The sequence below is a fragment of the Equus quagga genome, chromosome 21 (genome assembly GCF_021613505.1).
Source record: "Equus quagga isolate Etosha38 chromosome 21, UCLA_HA_Equagga_1.0, whole genome shotgun sequence".
Lineage (NCBI taxonomy): Eukaryota > Metazoa > Chordata > Mammalia > Perissodactyla > Equidae > Equus > Equus quagga.
The window spans coordinates 30,105,598-30,132,192 of NC_060287.1; the positions used below are offsets into that span (position 1 = coordinate 30,105,598).

General features: G+C 41.4%; 2 protein-coding genes across 4 annotated transcripts in view; both read left to right on the top strand.

The window, feature by feature from the left end:
• On the top strand, window positions 1-26,241 carry LOC124231445 (sodium/myo-inositol cotransporter). 3 transcript variants are annotated; one of them, XM_046648247.1, is made up of 4 exons: window positions 1-202; window positions 875-969; window positions 4,459-6,397; window positions 20,419-26,241. In XM_046648247.1, exon 4 carries the CDS (start codon window positions 20,758-20,760, stop codon window positions 22,912-22,914), a length of 2,157 nt encoding a protein of 718 aa, XP_046504203.1. In that variant the 5' UTR covers window positions 1-202; window positions 875-969; window positions 4,459-6,397; window positions 20,419-20,757; the 3' UTR covers window positions 22,915-26,241. The 3 variants fall into 3 exon arrangements, with proteins under 3 accessions (XP_046504203.1, XP_046504202.1, XP_046504204.1); XM_046648248.1 differs by lacking the exons at window positions 1-202; window positions 875-969 and having other exon boundaries at window positions 4,473-4,607; window positions 4,745-6,397; XM_046648246.1 differs by lacking the exons at window positions 1-202; window positions 875-969 and having other exon boundaries at window positions 1,250-6,397.
• The window catches only part of MRPS6 (mitochondrial ribosomal protein S6), a 70,620-nt gene that overhangs the window by 3,216 nt on the left and 40,809 nt on the right, over window positions 1-26,595 (top strand). The gene's annotated exons all lie outside the window — the stretch shown is intronic.

Sequence of the window (26,595 nt, forward strand, 5' to 3'; positions counted from 1 at the left end):
TGTAGATACCAGGCCTCCTGAGAGGAAATTTATTTGCAAGTGCCTTTAGCTTGAATTTTATTTTCGTGTGTGTACATAAAAAGTTGTCTAATTTCTATTTTCCCCCAATTTTTAATTTAGCATGAGAAGTAGGCAAAAGTGTGGGCAAGTTCTGAAATGGACACAGTAAAATAATGCATGTTGTGAGACCAGGCCTTCAAAGGTGATGGTTAAAGCTGTTTGAAAAGATAGTTGCTTAGGCCAGAGTTAGACCATATTTGTAGAAGAGTCTCCAGAATAAAAAGAGTTTGAAAGTCTTGCTATACCTATATCCGATAGCATCAGAGAGTTGTATTCACTTCTGGAAGACACAGTATTCAAGGCAGTAGTGGGGAAGGACAGAGCTACAGAGGGAAGACCACAGGCTGCAGGTCTCCGGGCAGTGTCAACTCAGCCTGTGACCTTTTCCAACAGCTGAAAAAGAAACACTGCTCGTGAGCTGGTGACCTCCACCCTGACCTCGTGCAGTGGGAATGTGCAGGTAGATGGAGGACAGGTCATGCATTTCGTGGGTGAGGCCTGACACCGATTTCTGAGGTCCCTTCTCTTGAGAGTCTGAGAAAATGGCTGAGGTCCTTTGATTGTACTTTGAAATTAGATTTTAAAGATTGGCATTTAATTTCAGTTATTAAAAGACTGAATTGCCAATGCATGAGTGATAAAGCTGCATACTGTGTGGAGAAGCCTGGGAAAAACAGTAAACTGTAGAAAATTTTGGGATGGGTTCTGGAAGAGGAATTTTGAGGTGAAAAAAAGATTTATGCAGAACATATATATTCTTTTATTACTTAGTTGAGGAACACTTTAGTTATCACGTTTTATTACATTTGCCCAGAGTTCGCATATTTGGAGTTGTGAAAGCCCTGGGAAAATATTTTTTCTTGAAATCTTCTCATTGCTACTCTGAGATTTTTACATGAAGAATTAAAGGTTAGTGGTTTAAGCAGTAAGTAGCTTAATTGCTAAATGAATGCATATGTGTACAATAAAATAGCATTTATATATCTTCCTGCATATATATATTTTCTTAGAGAAATAAAAGAATAGAAAAATACTTTGGAAATCTTAAGTTCTTTTTCGTTAAAACAGATTTCATGAGTTACTGTATGTTTAATACCCCTCATTCTTAAATTCATCGAAAAGCAGATTATAGTTTAAATTTTAAGATAACTCATTGAAATAGCTCTTTGTAGGTAGAGTTTCATGATGTAATCCGAGTTTAATTTACGACCTGGGTTTTGTACGTTGAGAAATAGAAGTGTAGTGATATTCCACTTCATAAAACGCAGAAAGTGGTAGGTTTTCTGACTGTACAGTGAAGAGCATCTTGGTTGGAAAACCTGGTAAAAGTTTTGTATTTGTTCTAGAGTTGTATCTGAGTTAGGTGCTTCTGAAAGTAATATCTACAAAATGTTTGCATTTTAGATACCTTTTGGAGGCATAGGGTGCTAGCGAACTCGAGTATGGGACTGGCCAACCGTAGGTCGTGTAGCTTGGCGTGCTTGGCAACACTTGGTAACTAGGCAGTAGCAGTATTTCTGCTCTCAGGTGGCGGCAGACAGAAGTTCACACGGAAGCATCTTTGTTCTAAGCTGTCAAGTGGCTAAGTTAGTCTTTTTTTCTTCTCCTGGGCCCTTCCTGAACATCTTAGCTTGTATCTTTTAATAATTACCCTTTGTGTTTTGTCTGCTTGAAACCAGACAACTTAAAGTACTTATCCAGTAATGAAAGACGGGAGCCTCGTGGGCAGTGTTGTACTTTCATTTGGTGTTAAAGTTTCCTTGGGTTACAGCTTATTGCCACAGCCAGTGATGGAAGGAGGAGTCATGTTCCTGCCCCTGAGCTACAGCTAAGGCGCAAGGAGTGGCTTGGGGGTCAGGAGTCCTTCCTCACCACGCCACATGGTTTGTATTGTTGAAGACTGCTTGTTGGAAGTCAGCGTTTGGCACTTACATTTTTTTCCTGTCTTTCATGACTCACACATTCAATACTAATGTTTAGTAGGTTTTTAAAATTTAGGTATTTAGATGCAGACTGCTATTGAATCTTCTCACCTTTAGGTTATAAAATCACTTTAAAGAAAACTAAGAGTTTGGAGGCAATGAGAGACAAATTCTAAAGTAATACTTCCCATCTAGAGCCTCTGCTGTGTTTGTAGCACAGGTATACTTTTTTTGTTCAAGGTAAGGAGTACCTCTTTTTTTTTTTTTTTTATTTTTGTGAGGAAGATTGGTCCTAAGCTAACTTCTATGCCAGTTTTCCTCTGTTTTACATGGGATGCTGGTGCAGCGTGGCTTGACAAGCGGTGCCATGTCGGCGCCCAGGATCCGAACCTGTGAACCCTGGGCTGCTGAAGCAGAGCACTTGAGCTTAAGCCCTGTGCCACCAGGCTGGCCCCAGGCCGGTCTTCTTTAGTAGAAGACAATATTCTTAACCAACAGGGATTATTATCAACACGTGTAGTTACCTCTTAGGGGAATCAAATTTAAGGAATTAGTCAAATTTAAGGAAACCATTCAAATTTAATGAATATCTGGTAAGTGTTCAATTTATAAAGGAAAAACTACCCTCAAAAGTTAGGAGAGGGACGGTTAATCCAGATCTCTTATCCTTCTTGCTCTGACTTAGAGCAGGAGTTGGCACACTGGCTCACAGGCAGAGCCATGCTGCTCCTGTATCTGTATGGCCTGTGAGCTAAGCAAGGAGTTTGCATTTTTAAATAGTTGGGGAAAAAATCTAAAGAATATTCCGTGACATGGAAATTAGATGAAATTCAAATTTCAGAGTCCATAAGTATGGTGTATTGGAACAAAACCTGTTCATTTGTTTATGTTTGCTGTCTGGTCCTTTACGGGAGAAATTTGCTGACCCTGACTTAGGGTATCCAGAGTCATAATTTCCTAGGTTCAGCATTTCTCTCAGCTTCTCATGGTATTTTCTGACATTTCTGCTTTGATTCCTTCCTTTTCCTCCTCTTTATATACTACGCCTTTGACTTTCATCTGGGTAATTTGCCTTTTTTTGGTAGTAAGCTAAGAACTGGCATTTTGTACTCTTTCGTGTGGCTCAGACTTAATGAGTGCCTACCCCAAAACTTGTCTGACTTCTTTCTGTTTATGGCTTCTCTGTCTTCTGTCACCTGGGGCTGAACAAGTTCAACTCTTTGTATCCCTGCCATCTTGGTCCCATGTGGTCTTTCTCTCCCCTCATTGAACCACTCGTATTTCTCACTAGATTCCTGCAGTTTCTTAGCTGGTCTCTCTGACCTACTGCTGAGGGGAGGATAGTTAATGCCTGTAAATATGCTTCTTAGAGTGCAAAAATATATGTTCTTGAGATGTTTTAAAAGAATTAAGTTGAGATGCATTTTTCACAAGGAAATGATACAAAGCATTGTATAGTGATGCCTTTCTCCTGACCTCGTTACTTTCCCCTTCGAGTTGATTGGGTGGCATTGCCAAAGTACAGGGCACCTCTCTTCTTCAAGACATTCAGAGTGAGTCTGGCATCCAAGGCCACCTCTGGTAGTTCTCCAGCCCTTTTTTTTTTAAACCTCATCCTTTTCATTCTTCATTCCATGTACCAGGTAAACAGAGCTGCTGCAGACCCTGTAAATACCATTCCCTTTTCTTTCGTGTCCGTGTCACTCTGCTTTTCTTGGAATGCCCTCTCTTTCCACATTACCCCATCATCGCCCTGAAAACCTGCTTCAAGTTCATTTTAACTCATTTGGTAGGTTAAACAGACACTGGGGACCTGTGCTGTTAGGAATTACAGACTAGTATAATCGTTCCTTCGGACTTGCATGGTAGTGTTGTGTGTTTCATCACATGGATCATTTTCTACTTTATATTACAGTTAATTGGTGGATGTTTCTTATTTTCTTTGCTAGATTACAAATTCTTGAGGTCCAAGTCTGTTTGATTTCTGTCCTCTGCTCTGCTTTGCGCATAGGTTGATGCTCACTTAGCTGCTTTACTGGGATTACTGCTCTCATCGCTTTAAAACAGTTCTTGCATGTGAGATAGCCTGCTCACCTCTTGTGCTAGTAAGTTGCTTTCAAGTCAGTGCCCTTTGCTTGTGCTGGGCGAGTTGTATCCTTACCAGAAATTGTGTTGGTTTCCAAGACTATTTCAGGGCAGGTAATCTTGTTTTCATAATAATAAAAATAGTTTAAATATCATCTAAACTGATGAAGTGAGTGCAAACTAATTTTTTTCCCCGAAAACCAAGTTGGATTCTTTGGAAAGACTTACAGGTGAGTCAGTAAAATAATGGCTGTAGAACTAGATGTGGCTGCAACATCTGAAAGTTTGAGAGGAAGAGTAACAATCGCCCACGAGGATTCTGTATGTAGACTGCTTTATGAGGATTTCTTAAAGCTTTCCACTTTAATGAAATGGAAAATGGAAATTGTAGATGCTGCATTTATAGATGTGGTTGAGATCAACCGGAAGGAACTTCAAGCAGCAAGGAACTCATCGTCGTCGATCTTATTCTCCCAGCGCTTTGACCCCATGTTAACATTGGCAGGGGAATTTACGTTTGTGTTAAATAAAATGTTTAAGGTATGTATGTATGATTTTTTGATTTCCTGCTTTAGCCTTAATTCGTTTTTTAACCTATTACTTTTGGATATGATTGTTTTGGATACGAAGACTTCTGCTTCAGTAAGTGCCCTGATTTTTGTTTTCTAAACGAATAGAAGAACATAAGATCCCGAATGAAGATACTGGTTGTGTTACGTCGGAGTAAACAAAGAACTGGCACTGGGAACTAGAAAGAGCTTTAGAGATGGATCAACCTGGCTTTGCTTCCTGGCACCTGCCTCCTAGCATCTTAACCCTCTTGGATCCTCATCTGTAACATGGGAGTGATCCCTAAGTTGGAGAGTCTTTGAAGATAAAGTGGTAACATGACTTTGGAGGTGGTAGCTATTTGGTATGTCATTAAAGTGACTTTGTGATCTCAGGCGAGTTATTAGACTTCACTGCCTAGTTTTCCGTTATTCCCACTTTATGGATGAAGAGACTCCAAAAGATAAATTTCTTATATGTAGGTTATCAGAATCTGAGACCGAGTCAGACTTGGAATGTAGCACCTGTTCAATAAATATTTGAATTAGTGAACATGAGCCATGCTACATAATAGCTCGAATGCTAATTAAGCAAGGGCAAGCTTATGAGATGCATCTGTGAGATGTAGCATGTATGAGGGATCCTGTGAACTCTGCCAGCTCCGAACAACCTTTTTGTCAGATGTATATCATTTACTCAACAGCTACTGGCCTTTGCCAGGCACTGTGTGCCCTGGGCCTCCTCATCAACAAGTAAAATAACATGCATCTGGGCTTTGTGTTCATCTCGCCCATCAGACTTTATATAACTAGTACTTAGTAAGACTTAATGTGTTTTTCAGGTGAGAAGGTTGGGAAAAGTGAAGAATAGGGAAAATCTAAAAAATTATTTTAGATAGACTGCTGAGCGTTAAGGTGATTTAAGGCAGATGCAGGGGAAAAACTTAGTATTTTAATTGATTTAGTAAATATTTGGTTGCTAATTGCCAAAGTGCTAAAGCTGTAATGATGGCGCCCTTTTCAGTAGAATCCACAGGTGGAGCAGATGATAGCCCAGTCGATTTCTCCTTCTATATGGTATTTTCAGTGTTTTCCTTTTTCCTTTTTGATGCAGCAATGTATTATAAAATTACATTTTTCCTTTTTTTTAAGGGATTGGTTTTATATTTTTTTTGTTGTATAATGATATAAGATATGTGGTGCATTTCATTATATATAAGTTTACTACTGTTAATGAACACAAAAATTCAAACAAGTAAATGTAAAGATCTAATTGGCTGTAGTCAAAGATTTCATGAATCTGGCAGCATCCCATCTAGTAAATAGAATGGTGGTCCTCATTTTTCCTTTTAATTGGTGATTTTAAGAGATTTGTTCCATTCCTATTGGTACAGATTTTATTTTTATAAAGGAATTAAAAGTGTTATTTTACATTATGGCACATGTTGCTGGAATGTGTATCTTGCATTAACACACATAATTGATTTTAGTAATTGTCTTGTAAGCCGGGAGTACCTGCAATCCAAGTCCAAAATAAGACCTTTTACAAGAGAATATGCATTTTTTATGTGAAATTAACTGTCAGTCTTTTAAATCTAACTTTATTTCAGACTTAATTTGTGACCTTTTTTGGTACCTGATTATTTTATTTTACTCTGAAGCTGCATAATGGAATATTGCATAGGATAGGGTGTTGGATACCAAATGAAACAGGCTTGAGAAATGTGTGTGTGTATAACAGATGAAGAAACAAGAATGTGACCAAGAAGAATAGGAATGCTGGTAACTTCTAAATTATTTTCATTCTGTTTGGGAGATGGCAATGTGAAGTGTAAATGTATTCATGAGTTAAAAGCTATTTGACAAAGTTGCCTGAGGAATAGACAGGTTGTGTGTTGAATTCTTTTAGCTATTGTGTTTCTAAACTGGGTAAGTATGAATGGTTATCCTCAGCTTTAGATTACTTTGTCATAATTTGAAGTGTTTTATTTTTTTTAAATGCTATTGTTTCCACTTTTTATTTTTTTTGTGTGTGAGGAAGATTGGCCCGGAGTTAAAATCTGTTGCCAGTCCCCCTCTTTTTTTTTCTCCCCAAAGGCTTAGTACATAGTTGGTAATATGTACCTACTCAATACGTAGGATATACCTAGTTGTAAGTCATTCTAGTTTCTCTGTGTGGGATGCCACCACAGCATGGTTTGATGAGTGGTGTGTAGGTCTGCACCCAGGATCCAAACTGGTGAGCCCAGGGCCACTGAAGCAGAGTATGCAAACCATGAAGCTGGCCCCTGGAGTGGTTTAATTCAAGACTGAACCGGGTTGGGTTGGCCTGTGGCAAAATGGAAGAGCTGCTGGAGGAGGGGAGTGGGTGCTGGTGGTGCTGGTGCTTACACTCCCGTCTGTTATGGCCATGGGGAGTGTGGGCCTGGATCAGCCAGCTTGTCCTTTTCCATCCTATTCCTAGCCAGAAATCCAGATTTTACAGGAAATCTGATTTTTAAGATGTTGGCAACTAACTCAAAAATATTTAAGCACCGTGGCCTAAATGAAATGTATCTGTTGGTCAGATATGGCTACCGTACTGTAATTTCTGATTTAGATAATTGGCTTTAGATGTTCCTTAAATACGTCCTTAATTGCCTTAGACCTCTTTTAGTATTTAGGTTTCAGAAATTGCTGCTCACATGCTGACAAAACCCCACCTTGTTAATTGGTCATTGGTTTACAATAGGACTAATAGTTACAGAGTGAAGGGCAAACATGTTCAGTTCTTAACAGTAGTATCAATTTCAGTTTTGGACTGTTGGATTATGTTTGCCCGTTTAGGCTAAAGTAGACTTACGGGCTTTGGAGAGGCGCACCAGGACTGAAGTGTGACAGTGTAAACTGTCAAACTGGTACTCAGTTCGCTTTTTCTTTGGATGTCTGGGCGATTGCTTATTTTAAGCATGCATTAGAACAATTTGGTTTACACTCGTACCAACGAGTCCTAACAAACCCCTAAACTTAGGGGTTTGAAATACTGCTTCTGGGCAAAGACTGCTCTGTCTAGAAAGTACCGTTTTTTCCTCAGGATGTGTCTCTGAAGGTTATGTTAACTTATATGACCCGTGATCCTTGGAAGATAGTATTAGCATGAAAACGTTTAGGTGCTCCTCTAGTCATAGTGTTGAACAAGGGGGAAGATGCAATATTTTTGTTTTCGACGGGCCTTCATGTTTCCATGGAATGGAAGCCAAGGTATATTACCTGACTTGCTTTCCCTTTCTGTCGTTTTCACTTCCCCACTCTCACCCCAGCTACATAACAGCAGATTGCAGATAAAAATCTCAGGTCCAGTTTGTTCTTCCCTACCTTTCAAGTCCAGGGTACAGTTGATTTGTTCTGTCCCTTGGCCCCCCTATCCTTTTTACTGTGATTACAGTGCCCTAGTTAAAGGGAATCGCTGCCCACTTTGGGAATGCTTCAGTAGAGCTTGGTGTGGATGAGAGCTTAAAAATGGAATTGCAAGTGAAAGCATGGGCTTAACAAAACCTCAGCCTCGAGCGCTCAGTGCTCATGAACTGGCATTTGCCTCTTCTGCCCCAGAATCAAGAATTCCCCGTCTGTCTTTGTTTAGACTTTGGTTTTTAAAACATTCTCCTTGACACCTACCCTGGCTGTGAAGATGCTTTCATTCTGTCAGGTGAAGAAACCCAGATGCAGCTCTAAGAGCCAGGTGGTTGTGGTTGCAGTCCAGAGCAAGAAAACACGCATTGTGGTGCTCAGACCTGAGCTGCGCTTGGATTTCCAGTGCTGGGAGGATCCTTGTGTGGGAGCCCACGTGCAGCCTTTGCTGCTGTTAGAAGGGTGGAGAACCAGTTCAAGTCCTGGATATCTGCCCTGTTTTGAGTTTGTGTTCAGATGTCCTGTGTGCAAATTATGAATACAGAACATCGTTCAAAACTGGTTTTGATTCAGATTTCGGATGAGTTTGTCTTGCTGAATGAAAAGCTAAATTTAGGGGGCCAGCCTGGTGGCTAAGCGGTTAGGTTCGCGTGTTCCGCTTCGGCAGCCTGGGGTTTGCCTGTTCGGATCCCGGGTGCAGACATGGCCCTGCTTGGCAAGCCACGCTGTGGTAGGTGTCCCACGTATAAAGTGGAGGAAGATGGGCATGGATGTTAGCTCAGGGCCAGTCTTCCTCAGCAAAAAGAGGAGGATTGGCAGTAGTTAGCTCAGGGCTAATCTTCCTCAAAAAAAAAAAAAAAAAGAAAAAAGAAAAGCTACATTTGGGGGTAGGATCTTTGCCAGGCATATGTTTCAGGAAAGGCGTACTTAAGTCTCCTATTTTAAAATTGCTCGGGCCTGTTAGGTAAATATGCGACCCAATAGTAGGTGGTTTTGTCATCTTTTTGCTGGTATATTACTACTGTTTGTCAGCAGGGACCTGAGAAAGCTGTTGTGTGAAGCATACTGTCTTGAAACCCTTAGACACCAAGTTTCCATCGGGGATATCTTAAGTCCAGCAGACTCTGGGAGCACTGTTGCTCTCAGGAATGCCATTGTCACGTGTGGACTGAGGGCCAGGAGTTTTTGCAAACTCAGTTTAAGAAGATTAAAGTGAAGAGAAGGAATTCCTCGTAATACTATTTTCTTTGTTAACTGTTTTGTCTGATTAGAATGAAATAATTGGAATTTGTAATTTCAAGATCTCCTACCTTCTGACATCCAAGGAAAGCAGTTCTGATCCGATTTCTCTGGATTTTTATGCCGGTCTCCTTCTTGTTCTGTCTTTGAAATACGAGATAAACGTTGAGTTGCAGTCGTAGTCCACACAGCGTGCCTCAGTTTCCTGTTCACTTTGGTTCCGTTTGGGCCACAGTTTCTCACAGTCCTTCCAGATGCTCTCAGGGTTATCCTGTTTGTGGTCTTATGTTTTACTACTTGAAAATCTTACAGTATTCTCCAAACCTTGGGGAAAATTAGAAAGTTTTTAAATTTTTCGAGCAGAAGTATCTGCTTGAGGAATCATGGTAATTTCAGGATCTTCTGTTTGTGACTTGGCCTGCTGGGAGCATCAGGGTCTGGTCTACCAGGGAGACTTGGGTTTACATTTTCTGGCCTCAGTCACACGGAAAAATGAGAAACTTTTTGGCATCTGTTGTTCTAGGAATGGTTTTTCTAGGAACATGAAATTGGAACCAAGTAGGATAACAGAAAACATGAGGGTGAACCACAGAGTTGACCCGGTTGGATGTGCTCCCTCTGTAAACCTTATGGTTTATAATACCCAATCCGTGGTGGCTCGTTAAACAGGGGCGTGTGTGTATGGATTGTTTTATATATGGATAAGTTTCCCCCCCCTTGAATACTTGGCCATCTCAAGCGTTAGATAGTGTGATCTGCATTTTACACATGAAAAAACTGAAGCAGAAATGTGCCCAGGGTCACACAGCTTAGTGAGTGGCGAAGCCAGGATTCTGAAGGCAGTCTCAGACCAGGAGCTCCACCTTTGATGGCCACATCGGTAACAGAGTGTACACCATAGCAGAAGTCGAGTTGAAGGCCCTTCAGGTTGGAGGAGATCCTTCGCATCTGTCTTGAGTGCCGCTTAGGTGCCAGCACCCCCGTGTGTTTGGGGAGTATAGACTGTAGGACGAGGTCCCAGCCTTCACGGGCTTACATTCTAGGAAGGGAGGCAAACGCGCAAGTGCTATGAGGAAAGACAAAGGAGGATAGAGGACAAGGTGTGCACATTCCCTTTTGTGCGAGTGCTCGGGTGCGGCAGAGCCTTACCTGGCGCAGGGAGCGGGCCTGGCCGGTACCTGGGGGTGGAAGTTGGGGGGTGGGGGGACAGGTGCGGAGGGCAGGGAGTGGTTACGTCAGCTTGTGTTCCACTCAGCAGGCTTTTGTTTCAGGTTCTCGTCAAGCCTTTACTGGAAGAAATGACAGTGTGTAACAGTTGTTTTCATGCTTAATTTTTTTCCACAGGACTTTTTTATCTAGTAATCTGTCTTGATGCTGCTGCCTTGAAGTACATGTTTTTCTCATTTTATCGAAGTGAGAATTAAGACAAACTCGGGCACGCATGAAAGTTAAATAGTTGAACGAATCTCCATATTGTACCCATCACCCAGTTTCAGCAGTTAATCAGCATTTACCATTCTTGCTTCATCTCCAGTCCTCCCCTCCCCCTTTTCTTTTGCTGGAGTATTTTATATTTTCTTTATCTTAAAATTTTAAGCCTTTAAAAGAGTTACAAGAAAGTTCAATTAACACCTGTCTGCTTCTCGCCTAGATCACCAGTTGTTAGAACTTGCCCCATTTGCTGTTTTTGTATCTGCACCATTTGAGAGTTGCAGGCATCTTGGCCTGTGTTTTTTAGGAATAAGGGCCTTCGTCCTAACCACAACATAACCATTACACTCAAATTTGACATTGATACAGTACTATTATAAAAAGTTCAATTCATGTTCAAATTTACTGTTACTCCAGTAATATCCTTTAGGTTTGTTTATTTATTGTTTGGTGAGGAATATTGGCCCTGAGCTAGCATCTGTTGCCAGTCTTCCTCTTTTTGCTTGAGGAAGATTGTCCCTGAGCTAACGTCCATGTCAGTGTTCCTCTGTTTTGTACGTGGGATGCTGCCACAGCATGGCTTGATGAGAGGTGTGTAGGTCCACAGCCGGGATCCAAACTGGAGAAGCCCAGGCCACTGGAGCGGCGTGCATGAACTTAAACACTACGCCGTGGGGCCCGCCCCTGTCCGTTAGTTTTTCATATAGTATTCAGTCAAGGATCATGCATTTAGTTGTTCCTTGGTTTCCTTGATCTAGAACAGTTCTTGAGCCTTTGTCATAAATGACAGTGGCCCGTTGGTCTGCAGAGTCCCTCAGTTTGGATTTGTCTGGTTCCTTTCTCTTGATCAGAGATAAGTTCAATGTTACTGGCAGGAGTATTCCATAGGGATGTCAGTGCATCATATCAGGAGGCATGTCAGTGTCCAACTGTTGATGTTAAGCAATCACTGGGTTTAGGTGCTAGCTACAAGATTGCTCCATTGTACATGTATCTGTTTTCCTTTTGTAGTTAGTGATTTATGGAGTGACAACAGTCTTCCCCTGGTTTTAGCATCTATTGATGATTCTGAGTCAGGTATTGCTGGAGTGCTTTAAAGCAAATGCGGATATAAAATTTCACCTGTAAATATTTAGCGTGTATCTAAAAGATAGGGGCTTTTAAAAAAACCACCGCAGTGCATTTATGACGCTGAACTACAGTTCCTTAACCTCTGATATCCTTGGTCCCTTTTCTAGAATTGTCTCAGATGTTTCTCCACAGTTGGCTTGCTTGAATTGGAGTCCAAACAAGGTCCATAGGTTACATTTACTTGATGGCCTCTGAAGTTTTTACTCTGTAAGAGCTTCCCCACCCTTCCTCCCTTTCTGAACTAGGTTGATCATTTCCTGGTGTTTTATGGGTTCTTCTATTCCGGGTATTTTCTGTAAACTGGTATTTAGAAATTTGACCAGCTTCAGGTTGTTTTGTTTTGCGAGAGTGCAGAAGTGTTCCTGGGTGTAGCATCACATCAGGAAGCACACACGTCTGCCTTTTAGCGATAAGATTAATTCTTGTTCTTGCAGGTGTTCGCGGCCTCATCCATCCATTCTAAAGCCCCTGTCAGCCTCTCACCTAAGCTTCCAGCGTCCATTGTAATCATTGCCCAGGTCCATCATTTCATTAGGGGCTGTGAAGGGTGATTTCCTGTCTGCGTCATTCCTTCTGTAATGATTAGCTAGATTTTTCCTGACCTGGCTTCATTTCTCCTTTTTTATGTATATTTTCCTGGGGAGAGTTGTAAAAGGACACATTGTTCATCTTCACTTCACAGCAGCTGTTTCTGGATTGTCTTAGTGATCCTCTGGCATGTCCTCAATTTCCTCATCTGTAAGTTGGGGATAATTGCCGTGCTTACCTCTTGGGGCTTTTGTGAGGCTTAGAGGAGCTGCATTAGGTGTGTAGTGTAAACATGTTGCCCTAACTAATTAGCACTAACTAATGTTGGTAAATGGTAGTTATTAAAATAACCTTTTGAATTTTGCTGGAACATTTAACTCATCAAGTATAATGGAGAGGGGAGAAGGGAGAGGTTTTTAGTAAGTTGACATCAACAAGAGCTTGGACTTGTGTAGAGTGAGCTGAAGGGAAGTGCTGCTTGACCGCATGGACAGGACTCATACAAGAGGTGCTTGCGCGGGGAGGGTCTGCACATGTCACCGCACACTGTGAAGTGGGTGTTGGTAACTGCAGGGGTAAAATCTGGACCACATTCTGAAGCGGAGTTGGTACAATGAAGGGAAGTGGGTCACCCTGTGGTGTAGGTAGGATGAGATGGTGACTCCAGATACGGATTCTTACTACGTCATGGCCCATTGAGATTTTTATCTGCACAAAGGGCATTCTTGCCTAGTTTGATTTCCTTGTCATTCCGCACACCCTCAGTTAGAGCTGTTGGAGATTGCTGAGCACTTCAGTGGGGGAGGAAATGCTCTCTTCTTGGCCTTTTAATCTGCCATCTCTTATTGCTTAAAGCTGGTATTGATGATTGTGTAGGATATTGGGAATTTAGCACTCGATCAGGTACTTGGTCGTTGATATTTGATTCACTTATTTAACGAACATGTGAGCACTTGCAGTGTGCAAGTCAGTGTTGTAGACACAGACCACGTCAGTGAACAACACAGGCAATCTCTGCCCTCGTGGAGTTTACTTTTGGGTAGCCAGGAGACAATAAGCAAGTTTTATTAAGGTGTTGAGTGCTATGAAAAAAATGAAGCAGGATTCAGGAGGGGCTGAGATGGTTAGGGAAATTACTTTTGAGCAAAGACATAAATGAGAGGAGAGCAAGTCTTGTGAAAATCTGGATGCAGAGTGTACCCTGCGCCGGGAGCAGCTGCTGTCAAGGCCCAGAGGCGTGCTTGGTACATTGTGCATTGTGAGTAAATGGACGGCTGTTTGTTGTGTTAATTAAGGCCCTCTCGTGGGCCAAGGGCCAAAGCTTGGAGACGGGTTAAGAGGCTTAGGGCAGTTAGTTAACCGGATGAAATGGGATGGTGATTGGGACCAGGGGGCTAGCAGTTGAAATAAGTAGTCTGATTCTGGATATATTTTTGAGGTAGAGCCAACAGGCTAATGGATTGACTTTGTGTGGGTTGAGAGGGAAAGTGAGCAAGCAGTCCAGGATGATTGGTACTTTGGGGCTTGAGCGCTAGTGAGGACAAAGTCGCCGTTCTCAGGGATGAGGAAGACGGAGTAGCACAGGTTCAGAGGTACTAGCCGAGTTCTGCACACTGCCAGGCAAGACGGTACGCAGTCACAGACACTTCCTTCAGTAAGAACAGGGGTCTGTGGACTCCACTGTGAGAACTCTTCGGTCTGTAGAGCCTGCATAGCCGATTCTTTTCACCTGACGTGTTAAAGATGTGGGCGTGAGCAGGTGAAGGCAGCTTGGCTTGGATAGCTTCGTCCAGTCCACGGTAGCAAAGTCAGGTGTAGACGAGACATGGAGACTTAGTTTTTTATTCTCAGGTGGAAGGGTTAATTAATACTGAGGACGGGCACAAGGCGAAAGCCTTGCACTTGCTGCTGAGCACCTGGGCGAGCCCTGGCCTCACCGCTGTGTTTACACCTAAGAAGCCCGTCCCTGGGACTTCTCTGTTTTGAGTCTCTTCATTTTCTCCATCCATATATCCATTCAGGTATGATCGTACATGAATACTTCAGTTGGATTTTATCCTGTGCTGTTTGCAGTCTATTTTGTTAACATTTGTTATATATACATCTCAGGTATTTTCTCTGCAAGCACAGATTTTTAAACATGGATGATGTTGACTGATCTCTTATTAGTTAATACTGTTTGTTTCTATCAGTAAAGAAATGTCCTTTTCATTGAAGGTGATGCTGCTTAGTGATTAGGATCAGACGGTCTTTGGACAGACACATGCAAATCCTGATGTAAACACAGATAACCGCAGCCTGGGGCAGGCCACACGCCCTCCGGGGTCTCAGTTTTCTCATCTGTAAAATGATTATAGTAATTGTCCTTACCCCACGATTGTTGTGAGGATTAAAGTAATGTGCACAACATGTGAGGCACGAGGTGTGAGGACTCAGGTCAGTAAGTGGCAGGTTTAATTTCTCTCCATTCTCTCTCACTCACTTATCTTTGACCACCAGTCTTTCACAAGTGAGTAGTGCCCGGTCTCTTGAATTCTTCCCAGTGAGAGTGAACACACGTGTGTAGCCGTTGAGATTCCATGACATAATGCATCATGGGCGCTGCGGCCCTGTTACTTCATATTTCCGTTTCTCTCAAGAAGGTTGTTGGAGTTTGCTCCATATACCTGATCTAGTATCATCCACAGAAGAGGTGAAACCAGTGGTAGTTTCACAGTTGGCCCCATACCAAACAGTCTTCATTCTCTGAGACTTTTTTTTAAAAAAAACAAAAACATTGTGAGCCAGACTTATATGTTAACAGAAGCAGCTTAAGAAGTGAGTATATCTTGGGGGATGTCTGTGTGTGGATGAAATGATAAACCTGGTGGTTTATGAACTCTCCTAGGTGAAGAAGCTTTGATTTGAAGAATGGTTTACTTAGATGGGGGACCATCCCTCCTAACGCTCCCTCCCCAGTCTTTGAGGTTGCTGAAAGAGCTGTTTCGTTTGGTGAAGGGCTGCTGGAGGGGGCTTCAGGCCCTGCTTCGCCTGCCCCCAACCCCATGGTTCAAAGGGATGAGAGATCATCAGAGTACAATTTGAATGTCACTTGAGTTCAGTTGGTTTCATACATTTCGTAGGTTTCGAATAGCCAGGGTTGTAGGTATAATGGAAATGTTCTGTCAGAGAAATTTAAGGGCAGACTCCTTAAATGTTTTGGGGGCTGTTACATCATACAATTAAATACATTGTTGTCTTCAGCTCCACCTGTAATTTAACATTGGCTGGAGTTCATGTCAGTTGTATCTGGAACACACGTTTTGGCTTTGAAGTGTCCCTAATAAACCACTACCGGATCCGTGCTCTACGTTTTTAAAGTAAGGGAGGGTTGAGGAAGGTCCTGGGTGAGTACGTATGTACTCTGTACCAAGCGCTATCAATCCATTCCACTGGTGGAATTTGCTTTACGAGACCTTGAAGCCTTTACTAGACCACGATGACAAAAGTGAAAACAGGTATGAAAGTCCCTAAGTAGAATTTCATATAAATTTACTTATTTTTTTGTATTCGAATGAAGTGATGTAAATAGGAGCTAACAGTTGATGAGGTCATTGGGAGACTCTTTAAAATATTTGAGAGAGAACTGATTTAAATCGTTATTTTATCTATGATGAGGATCCTAATATGCCTGGCGGATGGTGGACAGTTTACTCTGAAAGGAGCCGACCTCGTCACTTCCAGTCTGTGAGTTGTGGAAGGTAAAGTGACATTTCCTGAGCACCTGCCTGTTGCACTCAGCAATATTGCGTGCTTTCTATATGTTACTCATTCCTTCTTAAATCATTAGGAGCTGGATGGTGGTTGCATTTTACAAACAAGACAGTTGAGGCTTCTAGAGATTAATTTGCCTAAAATCCTGCAGTTAGGAGTGACAGAGCTTGGACCCCAGCCCTTCAAAGCTTGTCTGCTTTCTTGACCATGCCACCTACTCATGTAAGTTTCCAGAGGTGTCTGTTCTGTACCCCTTGAATTACTGGTAAAGTGAGTATTTTTCTTTGGATCAGAATATGAGCGAGACTTGGCAAGCCTACTATTGACAGTGCTGGGTTGGGCCTGTTCGGATTGTCCTTTGAGTGTGTGGTTTTTAAATGACTCCAAAGCTAAAAATATTGTTGTTTGGTCACTTTTAAGGTCACTGTATTCTAACCTTTGTTTAGCCCCTGTGCCTCATTGAATTTATTATGATTTGGGGCCCTGGTGGCTTAAGGGACTGTTTTTCTTGTTCTCTATTTGGTTTTTATGACAGGTAACTTTCTTTTTAGATAAAGTGACCATACATCCTGGATTTTACAGATTGTCCCAGAATAATTTCCTACTAATAATTTCCTAGTTTGAAAGATAAATTATGTAGTCTTGCAAGATATTAGAAGAAAGATGTTGGATTTGGTCATTGTAACTAATCGTATTTTGGTTCTATTACCTGAAGGAGTTTAACGACTGGTTTAAATTTGGTCTGGGCTAGTTCACATACAGCAGATATCTACGTGTCCTCCTCTATTTGGATTCATCAGTTTGAATTTAATTCATCCAGATACGTGAAACAGTACCAAAACTGTATTCTAATTTTGTAGAAAACTTTCAAGAAAATAATTGCTTTCTGAGAAGAAAGCTCCCTCCTTTGGAGGGGAATCTGCTCTGTTTCAAAACATCCTTGTGTTGGGATTTGGTGAAATCTATTTTGCCTGTTGCCACTAGGGGACCATTTCTTTATACATTCTATGGATATTACTCTCATTCTAGAAATAATTTTCTTAAAAATGTACTACCAAGGAACCAACTCCCATATTTACTATACCTATTTTATTACTTGTCTCATGTTTCTCACTGAAGAGATTTCCTTGAATTGTAAACCAGCTTAGTCCTAGAAATACAAAAATATAAAAAATTTCATTTTAGCTGAAGAAAAAAATTTTCCATGTATATTCTTCCTAAAAATAAAGGAACTCTGGATAGTGTTCATTGTATTTTTGTTGTAAAGATGTTTACTTCTTTAAAAGAGGAAAAATATGTGAAACTCATGTTGCCTATTTTATTTGGAATCATTTTTAAGGTATGCACAATTTATCTCCTAAAAGACTGAAGTTCAAGGCTCTGACAGTTCGTGACTAGAATGTGAAATTTAGCTGCAATGTATTATAGTATCTTATATTTTTCTACAAACTAAATTGACCTATTTTTGGTTTTGTTTTTCCTTTTTCAGTCTTTTACCAGGTGCTGGTCTCTGGATGTTTTTTGTTTAAATTGGAAAAATCTTAAACCTGTCCACAGACTGGTATGGTACCCAGTGAGACGGGGACTGTGGGCAGTGGCTTTCGAAGGCAGAAAGAGCTGAGGACTCAGCTTGAGCTAGTGTTTGACCGCTCCCTGCTACCTCGCCTGTGGGCAGAACATCTTTTCTCTCTAGTTTCCCTGCTGTTCTAGAGAAGTCAGAGGTTAGATGTAGCATGAGAATTTCAGGGGCCGCCCTGTGGCCGAGTGGTTAAGTTCACGCCCTCCGCTTCGGTGGCCCAGGGTTTCTCCGGTTCGGATCCTGGGCATGGACATGGCACCACTCATCAGGCCACACTGAGGCGGCATCCCACATGCCACAACTAGAAGGACCTGCAACTAGAATATACAACTGTGTACTGGGAGCTTTGGGGAGAAAAAGGAAAAAAAAAAAGATTAGCAACAGTTGTTAGCTCAGGTGCCAATCTTTAAAAAAATGAAAAAAAGAATTTTAGCTGGTCTGAGCATTCATCAGGGAGCAGAGTATGGCGTAGATTTCTGACGTGGATAAATCATATTTGACAGTGAAAAGCACTGTTACTGATCCCAGCAGGGCTTCCTGGTGATCCAGGAGGGAAGTGCTTGCTTTGTTTCTGAGCACTTGGTTCTCTCAACACATAAGTTTCTACAGTGGCTACTACAGCGCGCACCCCTTCCCCCCAGACAAAAACAAAGCACTCGGGTGTGTGTCCCTTCTTGGGGAAACACATGGTCAACTACTGCCATCAAGAAGAGCCACTCCCGAAAGGGCCCTTCGGACCAGTGAGCTAGGCTTCTGTGTGAGTCGAAACCAGCGGCGAGGGTGTGGCCTGGATGTGGGGTGGCAGGGAGAGCGCTGTTGAAGGCAGGCCTTAGAACTGCCAGCGACACTTGTCCTTGTAATTAAGGACTTGACCCTGATACTGGAACATTAAAGGTACCCTTTAAATAATTAGTGTTTATTGGTCATTTGATTAGATTTTGTTGAAATTTAGATGATTTTTCCTAAATAATGTCCAAGTATTTCTTTAAAAACTGGAAAGTCTTTGGGGTGGGGAAGTGGTCTTAGAAATATGACCAGCTTCAGGATTTGGCAAGTATGAAGTGACACAACTTCCAGCTTTTAGTGTATTTTATGCTGTTGTCTGCGGCAGTTTTCCTTACGCCACTGGCTTTTAGGAGGAAGGATTTTACTCAGTTTTCTTAGTATAATTATTGTAGTGTTTTATACTGAACAAAAGGCATAGTGATGGGGTGAAGATGTTTCTATCTAGGTAGCTTTATGAATTAGACCCAATAACCTAATTCTGTAGGGCAGTTATCTGTAGGCAGTTTTTCCAGCTCCTTCCTTTGCCAGTGAGAGGTGTGTTTTTTAGTTTTTAGTACTGTGGTGTATTTCGAACAGTTTTGAAAAGAAGTCTCTTTAGTGTCATTTGTAGGACTTAAGTTTGCTACTGAATTTTAAAGGAAAATGCCTGGATTCATCAAAAAGTATCTGCATTGTCAAGCATAGACTTCACTCTGAGTTTGCCTTATCACAAAAGGAGAAATCACTCTAGAAATTAATGTGTGCAAGGCATGAGGTTGAATAACAAAGTGTATTACGGATTGATCTTTCAGCTACAATTATAATTGACTTTGAAGATTCAGAATTTCTCTTTTCCAGGAAAAAACCATCAAATTCATAAACTCGATTTTAGCTAAATTTAAATATCTGTTTTGCAGAACAGTTTTCTTCAACTAGGATTGAAAAATATCTGGTTGACTTATTGAAGATAATTTATTATCTAATGGTTGTCAAATGTCTGTTTTGTTGAGGTTTGGAAGATACAATAATCAAATTATTTTTCAGTCTTTCAGAAAACTTTTCTCCTTCTCCCTTCTCTCGCTTTCTAAACCCTTCAACAAGAAAGCATTAAAAGGAAAAAATATTCAGTAAAATCAAACCTGAGTCAATGCCTTTATCTTCTGAGAGATTCTCTTGGAAATAATTGCCTCATGAAAAGGAAGGGAAGCAAATTACCTTTTTGAATTTTTTTTTTTTCCTTCCAATGTCTTCCTTCTAGCTAATGAAAAGAATAAAATTTTAGGGTGGTTTTGTAAGTTGTATGTTCCTAGTTTTTTTGTGTGGAATGTCTTATTTCCCTGTAGGGCAGGAGTCATCTCACAATTTCTAGGTTACTGTATGATAACTAGCATAGATGGACACTTGTAGTACGAATTTAGGAAAACTTTATAACAATAGATTTGCACAGACTAAGCGATGATATTTGGTTTTGTGTTCGGGGGGGTAGATGATAACAGCTAGTAAACACCACTTGCGTGTTCCATCCAGGACCCTAACTCGCTATAAAGTGCCTTACTCTTAGGATTCGTAGTATTTGAAGATTCGTTGGTGCCCTTATTATGAATAATTAGCGTCCTCCCGCCCCCTCCCCACTCCTGCCCCCTAGGTGCTTAAGATCTTGGTACCTGTTCCGATCTGAAACTACCACAATAAGAGAAGAAAGGGCAGTGTCATCGTAGGCAGTTCCTAGTTGCTAGAGAATTTAGGCCATTTAGTTATGAGCTTGATGAATTTCTGTTCTCAGTTCAAAATGATGAATGTTCTCACTGTCTTTATCAGATGTGATAGTATAGACTGCTCTTTCCCGTGGAACCGAAGTGTATTTTAAAAGTTTTTTCCTTTTTATAAAGAATGTCTTGTTGCGCCGTTTTGCTAGACTGAAAGTTTCCTCATCACTTGGTGAGACCCTCCTCTAATTCAATCTTTGTCTTTTGTCTTTGCTGCCTTGCAGGGTTGGTACAGTAGGCTTCACTAGACTTAGCTGCAACTCAGAATTTCTCCTCCAGCACCTGAGTAAATGCTGATGGTCTTGTGGAGAGTGGATTAAGAGTACGAGCTAAGTTCTCAATCCCAATTAAGAAGCGGAGGAAAATTTAAACTGTCTCCTTCAAAGTTTATCACAACCACCACCATCAAGACAGCAAACCAAAGGACAAAGACTTTGACCTGCTTTGTTGCTCTGTGTAGTCCAGTTCACGTATGGTTTACAGACTTGGCTGGGGTTACTAATGTGTAAATAAAAAGTCGGACACTTCTGTCGTTGGACACTTTTATTCTCAAAGTTACCAAAATGAGGGCTGTACTGGAGACAGCAGACATTGCCATAGTGGCCCTGTATTTTATCCTGGTCATGTGCATTGGTTTTTTTGCCATGTGGAAATCTAATAGAAGCACCGTGAGTGGATACTTCCTGGCGGGGCGCTCTATGACCTGGGTAGCGATTGGTGCCTCTCTGTTTGTGAGCAATATTGGGAGTGAGCACTTCATTGGGCTGGCAGGATCTGGAGCTGCAAGTGGATTTGCAGTGGGCGCATGGGAATTCAATGCCTTACTGCTTTTGCAACTTCTGGGATGGGTGTTCATCCCGATTTACATCCGGTCAGGGGTATACACCATGCCTGAATACTTGTCCAAGCGATTTGGTGGCCATAGGATTCAGGTCTATTTTGCAGCCTTGTCTCTGATTCTCTATATCTTCACCAAGCTCTCAGTGGATTTGTATTCAGGTGCCCTCTTTATCCAAGAGTCTTTGGGTTGGAACCTTTATGTGTCTGTTATCCTGCTCATTGGCATGACTGCTTTGCTGACTGTCACCGGAGGCCTTGTTGCAGTGATCTACACAGACACTCTACAGGCTCTACTCATGATCGTTGGGGCACTCACGCTTATGATTATTAGCATGATGGAGATTGGCGGGTTTGAGGAAGTTAAGAGAAGGTACATGTTGGCCTCACCCAATGTCACTTCCATCTTGTTGACATACAACCTTTCCAACACAAATTCTTGTAATGTCCACCCTAAGACAGATGCACTGAAAATGTTGCGGAATCCAACAGATGAAGATGTTCCTTGGCCTGGATTCGTTCTTGGGCAGACCCCAGCTTCAGTATGGTACTGGTGTGCTGACCAAGTCATCGTGCAGAGGGTCCTAGCGGCTAAAAACATTGCTCATGCCAAAGGCTCTACTCTTATGGCTGGCTTCTTAAAGCTTCTACCAATGTTTATCATAGTTGTCCCAGGAATGATTTCCAGGATACTGTTTGCTGATGATATAGCTTGCATCAACCCAGAGCACTGCATGCAAGTGTGTGGAAGCAGAGCTGGGTGCTCTAATATTGCTTACCCACGCCTGGTGATGAAGCTGGTTCCCGTGGGCCTCCGGGGCTTAATGATGGCAGTGATGATTGCGGCTCTGATGAGTGACTTGGACTCTATCTTTAACAGTGCCAGTACCATATTCACCCTCGATGTATACAAACTCATCCGCAAGAGTGCAAGCTCCCGGGAACTCATGATTGTGGGGAGGATATTTGTGGCTTTTATGGTGGTGATCAGCATTGCATGGGTGCCAATCATCGTGGAGATGCAAGGAGGCCAGATGTACCTTTACATTCAGGAGGTAGCAGATTACCTGACGCCCCCGGTTGCGGCCCTGTTCCTTCTGTCCATTTTCTGGAAGCGCTGCAATGAACAAGGGGCTTTCTATGGTGGAATGGCCGGCTTTATTCTTGGAGCAGTCCGTTTGACACTGGCCTTTGCCTACCGTGCCCCAGAATGTGACCAACCTGATAACAGGCCAGGCTTCATCAAAGACATCCATTACATGTATGTGGCCACAGCATTGTTTTGGGTCACAGGACTCATTACTGTAATTGTTAGCCTTCTCACGCCACCTCCCACGAAGGAACAGATTCGTACCACCACCTTTTGGTCTAAGAAGAGCGTGGTGGTGAAGGAGAGCTGCTCCCCAAAAGACGAACCATACAAGATGCAAGAGAAGAGCATTCTGAGATGCAATGAGAATAGTGAGTCCATCAACCACATCATTCCCAATGGGAAATCTGAAGATAGCATTAAGGGCCTTCAGCCGGAAGATGTTAATCTGTTGGTGACCTGCAGAGAGGAGGGCAACCCAGTGGCTTCCTTAGGTCATTCAGAAGCAGAAACACCAGTAGATGCTTATTCCAATGGGCAAGCAGCTCTCATGGGTGAGAAAGAGAGAAAGAAAGAAACAGAGGATGGAAGCCGGTACTGGAAGTTCATAGATTGGTTCTGTGGCTTTAAAAGTAAGAGCCTCAGCAAGAGGAGTCTCAGAGACCTGATGGAGGAGGAGGCTGTTTGTTTACAGATGCTGGAAGAGCCTCCGCAAGTTAAACTAATACTAAATATTGGACTTGTTGCTGTGTGTTCACTTGGAATTTTCATGTTTGTTTATTTCTCCTTGTGAACTTTTAAGGATATGATGAGACATTAACTTAAGAAAATACTGGTCTTTGGAAAAAAACTTATGTAACTGTTGCATCTCTCAGGCATTGTTTACGCTGTAGGTTTTAGCCAAATTTTACTTAGCAGAAAATCATCTATTTGCAAGACTTTATTTTCCCAGAGATGGATGAAAGTAAATTTTCAACCTAAATGAAGTAAAACTTGTTTAACAGATTGAATTGTGCAAATGTGGTGTAAAATTTTCCATACCAAAGTAAGGAGAGACCAATTATTCTCATAGCACACTTAGGGCAGAATATATGCTAAGATATGACGAATAAGGTATACTGTGTGCACTGCCACATCTTGGTTAGACCTCCTTAACCTGAAGTGGAAGACTTGCGCATTTAAAAGTTTTTTCCTCTGTCTCTGTAATCCCTACCACCATTAAAAAACCTGAATTTGTAGACATTGTATAATCAATCATGTACCGAAAATCTGACTGATGTGCTTGTGGGGTACTTGTTTCGGGACAAGTTAGTTTGTTAGTTAGTTTGCCATTAGCATGAGTATTTGGATTCTGATTACCAAAAGAAAGGAAGAAGAATGTTTTCCTGTAGCTATTCTTGAACCACCAATATATGGAGTTTTGGGAAAATTTATTCCATTTCTTTTTCTCCTTCTTTGATGTTTAAGTGAACCATACTCAAGTGATCACCAAGTCTGTCTTTATAAAGTTATATGTCATGATTGTATTTTTAAATTGATTATCGGGGAGAAAATGAAGTAAACATTGCTGATGATCCCCAAATTTATTGACCAAAATTAAGATTGTTTTTCTAGTTTGGGAATTGGCAGCCGCCAAGCAGTGTTCAATCACTGTAAGCTGAACAGCTGGTTACTCATACTCCGCTAGTTCTCTAGCTTTGTTCTTGTCGTTTGGTAACATTCTTTATTAGCCAGATGCCCTCCCAAGTGGATCCAGTTGGAAGATATGTTCAGAACTTTGAAGAAAAATTGACACTGCCTTTGTGTTGGGTTGCCCTACTTGATTAGATCATGATATTTTGAGCTTGAGTTTTCAGAGGGAAAATTTAATTCTGAAATCACATTGTATCCTTGGTAATTTTTTTTTCCTGATTTACTTTTTTTCAAAAGACTTGCCATCTGTACATGTCCTCTACATTTCCGTTTAGAAAGTTACGGTGACTTAGAGCATGAGGATGTTCCATTTGCAAACTGGTTATCAGTAACAGAAAACTGAAGAGTGCATGCTTTGCCATTGGTAGATTGTCACTTTAGTTTTTCTGTAGAATGGATAGCATGTTCAAGAGGTGCCATGAACAACAGCTTCTGGATTTAATGGTGTGTCTCATGGATATTACGGGACTTGTATAATTGTAGGACCTTCTATCTTGACATGGCTCGGTACCCAGTTGCAACTTTCATGGATGGGAATCTGTTTTTCACAGACTGTAATTCCCCTTTGTGAGGACAGGGTACGAAAGATGTTAGAGAAAAGCTCTTGCAGATTATGTAGTTCTGTGTCTGTGTGTACTCAACACTGTCCTTTTTCCTCCATGACAGATGAAGGAAACTAATAGTGTATCTACTTTGTTTGACTTTCCTGTAATCTCTGATACTTTTTTAACTTGCATGATTTTATTAAGCTTATATTCTTTAGGGAAAATTATTACTTTTTTAGATACTTTTATAGATTTTGAATCAAAACTCAGTCCTAATGACTTTAAATTTTTTGTATTCTGTGAACTAGTTCATTATGATGGACTTGATTAGTCCAAAGTTGATTTTAGAAATTATCAGGTAGCATAATGTCTTCCCATCTCCAGGGGGCTTTCTGATGGACTGAGTCTGTTGATGAAAAAATAATTCATGTATGAATAGCATGATTTCTGAGAGCTTAGAGTGCCTTGTAGAATTTTTTTCTCAATTTCATTCTTAGGGTTTATAAATGGGGGCCAAATAAATAGGGACCATCCTTTTCTTGTGTGGAGGCTGAGGCTGTGACATGTCCAAGCTTACAGTCTGTTGGGAAGAACAGAAAACCAGGTGTCTAAATCTGGGTTCATGGTTTGTCCTCCTCTTTTCTCAAAGGAACTGACGTTCTTCGAGACAGCCATTTGGTATTTAGGGAAATAATAGCATTAAGTTGTAGGAATTAAAATTTTCTTTGACTCTGAACACATTGCTGTGTAACTCAGTAGTGAGGACTGATATACTGGCTGGGCAGCCTTCTTAACCCTTCTATTTACAGCATTAATGAATAGGTGGTGTTTATGTGGATTTTTTCCTCTTTATTTAATGTTGAGTCCTAACAGTCTGGAGTATTAGGGTCCCCCTACCTTCTCTCTGTTGTCAGTGTAGTACAATACATAAAATACATCATCTTGTGTCTGTCTGTGTGTACATAGCAGTAGGTCAAGTTTAGAGTATTAGCGTCTGTAAATAAGGAATGACTTTAGCTTATCCATTAGGATTGTTTATTCTTGCCAGTATAAACATCACTTTATTTAGACTGAAGTCCCTGAAGCTTGCCCTTCTTATTGCTTCCCAGTAATAGATAATGTGCTTGAATAAGTATGTGAATTGCTGATTGCAGCTTCATTTCAGCAGACCATTCTTCAGTCTGTATTTCATTAGATTGTTCTTGCAATGATACATGGTCTGTATTAAGCTAGCAAAACGTTCATACTTTAACTAAATGGGTCCTAAGTGGTGACACTGATGTCTGGACATTAACATGTATGTATTTTTATATTGGCTTAGACTGACGTTCAGAATTGATCAAGTGATATTGACTAAAATAGTTAGCTAAGAGTCAGAAAGAAGTGAGGACACTTGTCTTCAAAGGTGGAGACAAATACTGTCTTATCTGCTGTTAATGGTATCCCTAGTTCTTAAACTTTTGAACTTTCAGACAGTCTTAGTGTCAAGATCTGATGAGAAGAGGTTATTACTGTGGTATGCCAATTCATTATTGGCTCCTTTGTGGGACCTCTAATTTGTCCTGCCACCCCAAGATAGTAAGCAGCTTGTGAAACAGCTGAGCGAGTCTTTTTCCCCAGCCATTCTTTCCTGGTGAGTTTATCACTCTTACCCTTAGGTTAGAGAAGCATCAAGCAGTGACAATGGTGCTGTGTCCTTTGGCCTTAATTCAGCAGATCTGATCTCTCAAGGCTTCCTTTTCACGTGGCTCAAAGGATCCATTGTCTTTTTGCACAAAGAGGCTGGCCAGGGTCACATAGGCATAGCTTTTAGGGATGGCACCTCAAGTAATTGGCAGAGACCCATGGCTCTGTGAAACTTCACGTTTTAAGAATTGGGTGGGAAGGTTGTCATTCAGTTCTCTAACCTGAGGCTAAGCGCCTGTGGGGGTGGGGTTGAAAAATCTTGTCCAGGGTGATTAAAGTCTTTTAAGCATCTGCATTTCTCAGTCCATTCCTTTCTCTCCTATACTGGGTGCGTGGCTCTTCCCCTTTCTTTGAATAGCGTTTAATGTAGTCTGTGGGTTCTTCTCGTTCTTTACTGCACTATAAACTGGCTGTATTAGCCGTTAAAAGGTTAGACCCGTCAGTGTTGGCACTTGACAGTATACAGCTTACTTGCTTTCCTTATACTTACTTGCTTTCCTTATACTTTTCCTGTGTCATTTTCACCTGAGGTATAATGGCTGGAAAGGAGC